The sequence below is a fragment of the Mustela nivalis genome (assembly GCF_964662115.1).
Source record: "Mustela nivalis genome assembly, chromosome: 1".
Classification (NCBI taxonomy): Eukaryota; Metazoa; Chordata; class Mammalia; order Carnivora; family Mustelidae; genus Mustela; species Mustela nivalis.
In genome coordinates this window covers 126362608-126375216 of record NC_139020.1, presented here as the reverse complement: position 1 = coordinate 126375216, position 12609 = coordinate 126362608, and the positions used below count along the sequence as shown (strand labels likewise).

General features: G+C 41.9%; 1 protein-coding gene across 1 annotated transcript in view; it reads left to right on the top strand.

Annotated features, from left to right (window-relative positions):
- Positions 1-10472, top strand: part of TF (transferrin) — a 29210-nt gene extending 18738 nt beyond the window's left edge. Inside the window, exons 13-17 of the mRNA XM_082718950.1 lie at positions 2577-2721; positions 4029-4093; positions 7174-7358; positions 8534-8723; positions 10273-10472. Coding sequence (XP_082575076.1) covers positions 2577-2721; positions 4029-4093; positions 7174-7358; positions 8534-8723; positions 10273-10307 — 620 coding nt within the window. The 3' untranslated portion in view covers positions 10308-10472. The remainder of the gene's footprint in view (positions 1-2576; positions 2722-4028; positions 4094-7173; positions 7359-8533; positions 8724-10272) is intronic.
- The last annotated feature ends 2137 nt before the right edge of the window (positions 10473-12609 follow it).

Genomic DNA, 12609 nt, shown 5'->3' with positions numbered 1-12609 from the left:
ATATATGGCTTCAGTAGATATATGTTTACTTTCATCTCTCATGAAAAGGACCAGCTGAGCAGTCCAAGATTGATATGGTCATTAGAAGCCTAGACTCCTTATCTCTTTCTGAGCCACCATTCGGAGCCTGCAGCTTCTGTTTTCAAGGTCAACCATGGTTGACATTCACGTCTGTTATTCAGGCAGCCTCCAGGAGCAAGGAATAAGGACAACTTGAAGTATATGTCATCTGTGGTTATTGTATTAAAGAAGACATCCAGGAAATAAAAATCAGTTACTTCAAGGAAATTTTCATTGCTCAGAATTTAGACTCATAGTCATACCGGGTTGTCAAAGAGGTTCAGGAATGTCATCTTTTATTGGGCATGTCTCTGCCACACCTATTTTGACCTTTATTTAAAAATCAAAAATAGAATGACCATATGATTCATCAATTTCACTTCTGGGTATTCATCCAAAGGAAATGAAAGCATTAATTGAAAAAGACATATGCATCCCTGTGTTCATTGCAGCAGTATTTACTAGAGCCAAGATATGGAAATAGCTTAAGTGTCCATCCATTGATGAATGAATGCATAAAGAAAATATCATATACATATACATGTATATATATAATACACATTATATACATATAAAACAAAATAAACTTCTATTCAGCCATAAAAAGGGAAGAAATCTTGCCATTTGTGATAACATGGATGGACCTTGAGGTTATTATGCTAAGTGAAATATATCAGGCAGAGAAAGACAAATACTGTATAATCTTACTTACATGTGGAATCTAAAAAAATCCCAAGCTCAAAGATACAGAGAACAGACTGACACTTGCCAAAGGTGGGGGATGGTGGAGCAGGCAAAATAGGTGAAGGGGCAAAAGGTATGAACTTCCAGTTATAAACTAAATAACTCCTGGGAATGTAATGTACAGCATGGAGACTATAGTTAATAATACCGTATTGCATATTTCAAAGTTGCTAAGAAAGTAGACCTTAAAAGTTCTCATCACAAGAAAAAAATTTTATAATGATGTATGGTGATTGACGTTAACTAGACCTATTGTGGGGACCATTTTGCAATATATTGCAACATCAAATCACATTGAACACCTGAAACTAATGTAATATTGTATGTCAGTTATGTCTCAATAAAAAATAATAGAGAAAAAATTAAAAGAATAAAACAACTAAGTCTTTGTTACTAAGGAACAGGGGATCCAAATGGCTGTTGGGTGGAAAATCCCTCCCACAGGCTTTTAAGCCTATGAGCTAGAAATGTGAGTGTGTCGATCTCTTTAAGGTCTTGACAGTCTCACTGAGGGAATGCCCAACATCTAGACCGCTTGAAAGGGATGAGAAATCAGTTAATTTTATGTCCTCTGAATATCCTCAGGTATGAAAAGTCTACATGTAAGTTATCCACAGACAAATGCTTGCTTTCCTTTTTTTTTTTTTTTTAAGATTTTATTTATTTATTTGAGAGTACGCGAGAGAGAGAGAGAGGGAGAGAGAAACATGGCATGAATGAGCTGGGGGAGGGGCAGAGGGAGAAGTAGGCTTCCTGTTGAGCAGGGAGCCTGATGTGGGCCTTGATCCCAGGACTCCGGGATCATGACCTGAGCCAAAGACAGATGCTTAACCGACTGAGCCACCCAGGTGCTCCAGACAAATGTTTTCTAATGTTTATTTACATCAGCTTCCCCCTTACCACTTCCAAATATGTATAACTGCTTTAAAAGAAGAAGTCTCTAAAGACAGTTATGAATCAGACAAGTCCTGTGTGTGGGGACTTGGAGATGAGACCAGATTTCTGCCCTGGAGTGTTCTCTGACATGAGAGGAAGCAAACTGCGGCGGGGGTGATATCCAGAAATCTCTGGATCCCCACCAGCAACAGCACTATCTCTGCTTGTCTGAGCTTCCTGGCAATTTCACAGCCAAGGGAGAGCAACTAAGCTGTGAGTTAAATCCCCTAGCCTTTAACTGAGTTCAGAGTTTAAAGTTCTAGCAAAATTTCTTCTAAAAAATAACAAGGGAGGGATGCCTGTGTGGCTCAGTTGGTTAAGTGTCTGCCTTCGGCTCAGGTCATGATTCCAGGGTCCTGGGATAGAGCCTGCTTGGTAGGGAGCCTGCTTCTCCCTCTCTCTCTGCCCCTCAGCCCTGCATGTGCTCTCTTTCTCTCTCGCTCTATTTCAAATAAATAAAACTTAAAAAAAAAAAAAAGGCAAGGGAAGGAGATTTCTGGAAATAAGTAGCACAAGCTTGCAGAATGAGACTTGCAATTTTATCCCTTTTAAGTCAATTTTTACGTAATTTCCCTCTCTTCTTTCTTTAGATAAGTGGTGACACATATAGGGTGCCCATGGAATCCTCTCTACCTGAATTATAATGGTCTATTAACTTCTATTCTCAGCCTCAATTAAGTTTCCTTTTAAAGCCTACAGCCTGGCAGGTCCTGAGTTGGTGGCAGGTCACTGAATATGTTCCAAGTATCCTGGGCCATACACACCTGTTATGTATTAGATGAAGGCTATTCATATTGACTTAGGAGAAGCTGACCTACTCTTGTCCTTCTGTACAGATAAATTTTTCCAGGAAGGCTGTGCCCCTGGATCTATGCAAAATTCCAGTCTTTGTGCTCTGTGTATTGGCTCGGCAAGCAGTCCAGGAAAGGAGTGTCTTCCCAATAACCATGAGAGATACTATGGCTACACAGGGGCTTTCAGGTGAGTATTTTAACCCTGACCCAAATAGAAACACAGCCCTGACAAGATTTCTTTTTAGGGACTAAGGTGAGAGTCTTTCATTCCTGGCCTATTAGTCTTACATGTGTTAGGGTGCCACAGTTAGCAATCATCTGTAGAAGCCTGTGTGAAGGAGCATCCAAGCCCCTACAAGACACTCTCCAGACTGGCAGAACAGTGCAGATCAGAGATTCTCAACAGGCAACGATTTCCCCTTTGGGGGAATTTTGGCAGTGTCTAGAGATGTTTTTGATTATCAAATGGGGTTGGGTGCTATTGGTATCTAATTGGTAGAGGCTGCTAAACATCTTACAAGCATAGGACAGCACCCTACAATAAAGAATTGCATGGCTCAAAATGTTACTATTGCCATGGTGAGGAAACCCTGCCATAGTTGAATACAGGAGTCAGGGTTCTGGTTAATGCTCTTCCATGCACTTTTGGGGAACCTAGAGCCAGCCATACTCACCTGGGAATGTACAAAAGTAAAGAACATGATTTCTACATTTCCAAATACAATTCTATTTCATGGGGTGTTTATTACTTTTATAAAGACACCTGTGCACTTTATGACCTTATTATCTTTTTTTTTTTTAAGATTTCATTTATTTATTTGACAGAGAGAGAGAGAACGAACAAACAGAGGGAGCTGCAGAGAGAGGGAGAAGCAGGCTCCCCAATATGTGGCTTGATCCCAGGACCCTGGGATCATGACCTGAACCAAAGGCAGACACTTAACCTGCTGAGCCACCCCAGGCGCCCCGACCTTATTACTTTTTAATTGTCTTTTCTGATCCAGACTTGTGTTAGTAATTCAGGAGTCCATCTATGGCACAATGATAGTGGTATTGTAATTGAGCTTCTCGGTTGTGAAGGAGAAAACAAAGGTTATCCTAATTCTCCAGTTAGAGCCACCTTGTGAGTTTGTGCAAATGCAATTCACAGTCCACAAGTTTCCAATTTTTACAAAGTAGAATGTGAGTAGGTAATCACCTTAATGGAATACTGCCCCTCTAATACCTCTATTTGATGACAGGGAAATGCTGTAACTCTACTGTGCCAAAAGTTAGCATTCAGTGTGTGGGAACTGAGATTGCATGACCACAAAGCAAACTGGAGGTTCTTCTTGTCTGTATTACTTACATGAGTGATATGTAAGCTAAGTGATAGAATGAGAGTCACAACTGCTGAAATCGGATGGTTAGCCCTGGGTCTACAAGCTGACTCTCCTGAATGACACATGTGTCTCTGACCGGCTCTCTTCTTTCTCCCTGTCTGGCACTCTGCAGGTGTCTGGTGGAGAAGGGAGATGTGGCCTTTGTGAAAGACCAGACAGTCATGCAGAACACTGAAGGTACATTCACATGCTCCTCTGTCCCCACAAATTGGGGTTGCTGGGCTCACTTATGCTCAGGATGTCTTTGTGGATGTGTTATGGACTCTGTTAGTTTCCAGAGCTCTGATTCTCAATCTGTTTGTTCAGTAAAGACAGAGGTAAAGTTTATCGGGGTAAGCAGAATAGTGAGGAGCATGAGGTTCTGGTGGTTCTGAATTCTCTTCCAGGAACCTTCCCATAGGTGCAGACATTGCCTTTCCCCTAAATACTTCAGAGCACATTTCCCAAGAACGAGGACATTCTCTTACTTACCTACAATGTGATTACCAAGATCAGGAAATTTAGACAAACATGGATTTAATACTCACTGTGTTCATAGTCCATATTCAGATTGGGTGAATTATTACCAAAAGGTCCTGTTAAACTATTTCCTATATTTCTGGGTCCAATACATATTCCAAATAAATTCTAGGTCCCCCCAAAACACATAGAGACAATAGTACACCAGTGGGAATGAACACCAAGATGTTGGTTTCTAGAACCATTGTCCAATAGGATGAGCCAGGGCCCCTTGGAAAAATAGCTGATTCTATGGCTGGGCAGGAAAAATGAAGGTGAGCCTGGATCACTGTGCTGAAGATGTTGGGATATGTCAAAATATACAGGAGCCATTTAAAGCCCCCCTACTGGCCAAATCTGGGACATCTTGAACACTAAAAGAAATAATAATGGTAGTAAGAATTAAGTAGGAAGAACATAGGAATACATGAGTCTATCCTGATTAAACAAATGAAGGCGAAGGGAAAGATCTTCCTTATTGTAGAACAAGAATAAATGTAGAAATAATCATGAAGTTAAAAAACTATCATTTGGCAAATAATATAGTAATAACTGTTTCAAGCAAGAAGCATTACTAAAACTAGTGGGTGAATATTAGATGCTGTGACACTGAAATACCAAACAATTTTTTTTTTTAAGTTGGCAAGAATGAGCATTCCACCTACCCCCTCTGTGTCACTAACTGCTTAGAGAACCCGCTACAGGCCAGGCAGATATTACCTCACTTCCTTTCACATGTCCCTGTGCCCAACCTCAGCTCTTCCCAGAAACTCACTTAGAGTGAACTAGCTCAGCACTGACTCCTCTGAGAAGCCTTCTCAGATGGCATCCATCCCACAATAGAATCTTCTGTCCATGTGGCTAGCATTATTGGGTTCATCTCATTCTGTAAAAAACTGTGGCCACAGAAACTCTTTTGAGCTCTTTTTTCCCCTCTTATATCCCAACACTAACTATACTAAATGGCACACAGAAGCTGCTAAGTGCTTACTTGAAGGAATACTGTGTTGGCTGATTTTTCTTTCTTCTCTCCTATTATTTCTGCTTTTTCCTTGAAAGGCTGTCTTTTTTCCTACTACCTGAGTGTTAAAATTTTTTTAACACTACCTGAGTGAAAAAAATTTTGGGGGGGTACTCCTCTGAGTGGGGCTACTTTTGGCTTCACCTCTCTACCCAAAAGCCTTATACCCTTACGGCAACATACAGCAGAGGCCTAACCTCCCATCTAAGTAACATCCCAGAGTCTCTAATTGCCATGTGGCCAGTTTTATGTACAAAGCTCACTGGCACTGCAATCTCAAACTCTGTAAGCCCAAATTCCTCATAGTTCTCTCAAAATCCACTCTTCTTCTCACAGTCTCTGTCCCTGTTGAGGACTTTATCATATGCCCAGCCAGTCAGGCCTGATTAGTCTCTTGGTGGTCAGTACAGCGGTATGTGTAACACACCTTACATGCCTAAAACCATGCCTCCTCCAGCCAGCTCTCCCTAATGAATATGTTCTCACCCAGCTGGTTTGGCTCACATAATATGCAGAATGTGCTCCACAAAATATAAAATATTATATATATTTTATTTTGTAGAGCACATAATATATTATACATATTGTTATCTGTACCCATATATATATGGGTACAGATATATATATATATATATATATATATATATATATACACACACACACACAAAATATATATATATATTTGGTATGTGAGCTGTTTTCCTCCTCCAATAAGACTGCAGCTTGCAGAAGGCATGCAGCATAGTATTGCGTAAATTCTTACATTATGAAGTGGAACAGAATTGGTTTGGAGAGAATGATGGTGGGTTTCATTTGGAAGGAGCTGAGTTAGAGGGACTGGTAAGAAAGGGAAGGAGAAATATTAGAAGATGAGCAAAGATGTATGAAGTTACTTGTGGGAGAGGCACAGGCAATTTGGAGTTTTCTATTAAAACTGTAAGTATATATTTGAGGAGAGTAGGCAAAGAGGTATTTTTATTTTACATATAATACATAATTTTATGATAGTGAAATCACATATTAGTTGCTCAGATAAAAAATTAAATGAGCATTAAATAAAGAAAAAGATTTGCAATTCTGCCTTTTAGATGAGAACTAAAAATTGGGAAAACATATTTGAGAATTGCCTCAGGAGGAAGGAGCTGAAAACCTGAAAATGGGTGTGATTTTCTTTTCTTCAGAGAGAATACAGAAATCATGAAGCTAGGGGCTAAGAAAAGGGTATGGATCTGTATGCACAGAGGCATGTGCACATTTTCATCTAGAACCAGTATGAGTGTGTCAGATTTAGAACACTCGTCCAGTTTACAAAAGGGCCTTTGGGAAAGGTCTTTTGCTTGCTAATGCCAGATGGTATTGCACAGAGATTATGAGCCTGCTTAGAGGGTCGCATTCTTCATATGGTAAAGAAATAAGCCCCGATGCTTTGGAATTCAGTAGAAATGAAGATGTTTTTGAACATCATCCAAGAATATATAGCTCACTTTCTCCTGGTGAGGTGGGGCGGTTAGTTTGGAAGAGGTGGTTGCTGGGAATTCCTGGTTGAGTGTGAGTTGAATCTGACCTATGTAGATGGGAGTGTCTCTTCCTCTCCACATCACTGTGACCCCAGTGTGTGTACTTCTGCTGGCCAATGGCCCCAGGTCCTTCACTAGTCCGTGGGTTGGTCACCTCCCCTCAGTGAGGGCACCTTGACCAAAGCTGTAAGCTGTGACTGACCCACTTTCTCTGTCTCCAGGAAGGAACACTGAAGATTGGGCTAAGAATCTGAAGGAAAAAGACTTCCAGCTGCTGTGCCCTGATGGCAGTAGGAAGCCTGTGAGCGACGCTGACAACTGTTTCCTAGCCAAGGCCCCAAATCATGCTGTGGTCTCACGGAAAGATAAGGCATCTTGTGTTAGCAAAACATTACTTGAGCAGCAGGTATGGACCAGCCAGGGCCTCCCATTCTTTCCTCCTGGGTGGGTATTATTTTTGGGAGTTCAGTGCTAAATGCAGCCCATACTCAAGCATTCTCTTTCTGGAAACTAAGATAGGGAGGCTGGATTTCTTAGGCTCAGCTCTACTTATAACTCCAGGTCACTGGAGATTAGGTTCCATGTGATCCACCTGTTTTGGGTCTACACAACTGCTTTCTTGCTCAACCTTGACCTTGCTCTGTGATACACTCAATTTTCTCCACCTCTGTCCTTTTTGAAAACGAAGGAGAGTGATCCCGTGTGCCAGCCCTCCATGATATAAGTCATGAAAGGTGGACTGTATTTCTCTTGTTTATAGAGTCCAAGAACCATTCCAACAGCCAGAAAAACACAGGATCCCTGTCCTCAGGGAGCTTGCCCTCTGGGGAGAACAATCAATCCAGGGCAGCTCTGCCAGGGAGGTGGGGGTGGGGGAGGCTGCTTGAATATTCTAAGCATCCTCTACCCACAAACATCATTTTCCCCTCAACAACAGCTTCCTGCCTGCCATTAGTTGTTCTTTTTTTAAATTAAGGTAGCATATCTTTGTGGGTCCTCTTAAGGTAAATAATAATAATTAGCATTCAATGGACATTTTTTAGGTGCTAGATGTAAAACATTCCATATTCATCATTTCATTATAATCCTACATTCATTCATTATAATCCTACAAGATCTAGAGTTAAGCCTCGTAGGATAGGATCAAAGATGCAGTCAGACATGAAATTTAACAACTATCTGTACCACCTCTCATTGGGGGCAGGGGATCACATTTACTATCTTTTTTGACAGTAATTACTTGGAAGGGACATGTTTCTGTTCTCTCATTTCCTGGAAGCAGTCCCCGAGGCCATAACCAATGAAATGGGGAAGGAGTGACTGGGTGGGTGGGAGGGACCTCCCAGAGGAGGTGAGACCAGGATGAACCCCATAGAGGATGCTGGGGCCTCAAGAAAGTATGAAGCTGGGGCCAAAAATGGGTAAATGCCAGGTGAAGGATATGGAAACACCCTGAGGCATCCTCTACACCTCCCTTTCGTCCCAGGGCTGGTTCCCAGCTTCTATCCCCCTCAGCCCCATCCTTGTATTCTCAGCTGCTCGCTGCCACAGGTCCTCATGCATTTTCCATCCATTTGACAGACTATGTTTGGAGGAAATGGAAATGACTGCTCAGGCAAGTTTTGTTTGTTCCACTCGGAAACCAAGGACCTTCTGTTCAGGGACGACACAAAATGTTTGGCCAAACTTCCAGAAAGCACCACATATGAAAGTTACTTAGGAGCAGCGTATGTCAGAGCTGTTGCTAACATGAGACAGTGCTCCACCTCAAGTGAGTAAGGGGAATGCATGGGGGAAGCTGATATGCAAACACGGGGAGGGAGCGGGGAGCATTTCTGGGTGGTGGGTAGATAAGGAGGAATGGGTTGTGGCCCTCCCGGGATGAGCAATGGAAATAGGCAAGATGAGATGATGAGAGAACACGGTCATCCCCGTATGTGTGAAAGGCTACTTGTATGGGTAGGTGGTAAGGCAGACACAGGCTCAGGGCACTAAGGTAATGAACCACTCAGACATGAAGAAATTCCATATTATTACTAAGACAAGGAAGAAGCTGCATGTGCCCATGCCCACTGCTCTGCAGAAACTCCCTTTTTTTTTTTTTTAAGATTTTTATTTATTTATTTGACAGAGAGAGATCACAAGTAGACAGAGAGGCAGGCAGAGAGAGAGAGAGAGGAGGAAGCAGGCTCCCTGCCGAGCAGAGAGCCCAATGCGGGACTCGACCCCAGGACCCTGAGATCATGACCCGAGTCGAAGGCAGAGTCTTAACCCACTGAGCCACCCAGGTGCCCCAGTAAACTCCTTTTTATACAGAGCTGCATCATCCAATAAATACAGTAGCCTCTAATAATCTATGACAATTTAAATTTAAATTAATTAAAATTAAACAAAATTAAAAATTTAGTACCTCAGCCACACCAGCCACAATTCAAGTGTTCAGTGGCTACACGCAGCTCCAGATAGGTGAGCAAAGAGAAAGTTTCCATCATCGCAGAAAGTTCTTTTACACAGCATTACTCTTGTGAGCTTAACAATGACAAGTTTTATAACCATAAAGTTGCCATACCTACTGCTCATCTAGAACACAATTTTTCTAAGCATTACAATACAATAAAACACACCTTTGCACTATAACTATGTTGGACATCATTTAATCACTGAAAATCATTTGGAAGATGTGGGAGAAGAACATGTGGTTGGAGGGAGGTTGTGCTATAACTTTTGTGTGCATGTAAGTGAGCCATGGTCCTTAAAATACTGATTCCCAGGCCCTGGGGATACTGATTCAGCAAGTCTGTGCCAGGGTCCCATAATTCCGATGTAAGAAATGTGCTTACCCAGAGCCACTGCTGTAAACACCTAGGTTACATTCACCTACCCTATATGCTCCATAAGGGTAGAAAGTCTGGCTCTGCTCTTCTCTGCTCCTTCTCTAGACCCTAGCAATGGAAACTGGCATGTTCTAGGTGCTTGCTGTATTAGTTCCTCACCTCTCTAAGGAGGTCAGAGAGGACAGTCCTACCAGGCTCCTCCCAGCTACATGGATTTAGGTGTGGGAGCCCTGCCTATGAGACACAAGGTAGGGGATGATACAGGGCAGGGAAACCATGTTACCATCTTTGCTGTGTGGTACTGCCCAGAAAGACACAGGAGCTGTGCAGGCAAGTGGAGAAGGCTACTGGGAGAACGGCCCGGTCCACGCATCAGTCCTCCAATGGGTCTGAGTGCTTTTATATCAGGCTTAACTAATCATTCTCTCAACAGAAAATAAATATAATAGGTTTTTGACTGCCCTACCTCTCTTCTCTGTCCCACAGAACTCCTGGAGGCCTGCAATTTCCACAGATTTTAAAATCCAAAAGATGAAGCCACACCAGATGGAGATGGGAGCTCTCATAACCCATAAGCTTCCCTCTGGGTCTCACTGGCCTGAATGGTTTGTTTGGTTTCACAGTTCGGCGGTGGTACCTCTGTAGAACATAAAATAAAAATTATTATTGGTGTTATCTTTTAAAAACTTCATTGTCTTCTAAATGTTTGGCTTGGGAGGATTTTTTTTTTTTTTTTTTTTTTTTGAGTACTGACTAAATACATGTGCAAATGAGCCCTTCCTTCAGAGTTTAATGTTCATCTGACCCCTTCCATGGCTTTGGTCTTGGTGTTACAGCCACACCTCCTGGGTACAGTTCAAGTAGAAATTCTTTCTGAAAGGGGTCTGCATGCTTACTGTAATAGAATCAACTGTATGTGGCTGTATGTGTGTGTGTTGCTAGCGAGGGGTTAGGAAGGAGAGTGAGATACTGAGATGGAGTATTCAGAAGAGGACAGAAAAAGAATATAGAAGACATATATTTTTAAATTATTTTAAATGAATTTCATCAGGTATATTGAATCAGGTCCTGATTCTAGCAGGTCAGAAAAGTGAACCACTGGAACATCTGAAATTATCGCTTGACCCTGATTCCCACAGTAGTCACTGCCTTGTCTCCTCACTCTTTCCACGCCTCACTTATTAATGATTGAATACCCAGAAACCAGTCTTTTGCTCTACTCACTTCCCTGCAGCTACCCTGGCCAAGGTCACCGCCTATCTGCCAACTGTGAAAACCAATTTTAATTCTTTCAATCCTGAGTCTGTTAACTGCATTTGATACTGCTGACCACTCACCAATCACATGACTGGAGTCCCTGAGTATAAGATCGTTTCCACCATGCTTTGGAGCTACTGGGAATAGAAGAGGGAAAAATATGTCTGGTAAATGAGATATTTTAATTAATAAAAGAGATGGGAAAAATTGTGTCACTGCATTTATTTCATTGTAACTTTCCATTTGCTATTTGGACGAAGAAGAAGCATGACACTTTCAGCAAGCAGCAGTCAGTATCCGCCTGTCCTTCCTCTGGGTTCATCTCCACATACCTCCTGGAAGTGTGTGTTGGTGCAGATGTGAGAGGACAGGAAGCAGCTGATCCTCTCCTGCTCTGATTCCTGAGAACCACACCACCTTCCCACTTGACTGTGGAAGGCGTGCCCATTTCTTCTGACTTTACCCAGGAAATATACTGGGGGGGAAAAAAAAAGTCTGTGTCTTCTTAAAACCTTCTTTCTTTCATCATTCCCAAACTTTACCACCAAAGCAGATCTTTCTCATTCACATAGCTCTGACTAAAAATTCTTACACAGTTGCGATAGTAACAGTAGATGTTCCCCCGTCTGGCTCTTCCTCCTTCCCTTCACTTTTAGCTCCTAGCAGAGGAATCAATGGTTATTGTAAAGGAGCTCTGCATGTGTGTGTGTGTGTGTTTGTGTGTGTGTGTGCACGCACATTGTGGGTGGTGGATACAGAGCAGGGCCCAGGACCACAAGAAAGAAAGAAAAAGAGAACGTGGTAAAATTACTGTCATTTCTGATAGTCTTAACTGATAATGTTAATTGAAAATAAAGTAGTTGGTTTACTTTCTTTAGCCTCACCTCTTAAGTACCCTTTCTTAACCTAGAGTCCCTATTTGCCTACATTCATCAATGAAATGCCTGGAAAATGAATTGTACTATGTTAGAGCATACGGTTAAGCATAAAGGAGCCCACTGCCTGGGCTTAATGGATAAGTTATTTAACCCCTGCCTCATTTACCTCTGTAAAATAGAATAATGGGTTGCTGTGAGGATTAAGCAAATTAATAAATTAAAATGATTTCAAACAGTGCCTGGCACTAGCAAGCACTCATTAATGTTAGCAATTACCGTCTAACCCTCTTCTCCATCTATCACACTTGCTTCCAAACCCATCCCTCCTCTCCATTTCTCCCCTCACTCTTCCCTCCAAGTTCGCTTTTCATTCAAGTCCTCATCATAGGAGCCCCTTTCTTACAAGAGCTGCTGCTGACCACTTCCAGGACATGCCTTACTTCTGTGCCACTGACTCTTCCTTTTTAGGTATCTTTGTGGGTTCCTTTCTCCTCACTTTTCATTCCGTCCCTGATTTTAATGACAACTTACTTATGCCTGAAACTCGAAGGAAAATATAGCACCTATTGCTGAGACTTTACATCTGTTTATTCTATCACCTGGTTAATACAAGATTTTTAAATGCCCTGAGGCACCTGAAACTCAATATATAGAAAAGAGAGGAGATTTTCATTCTGGTTATGACCTC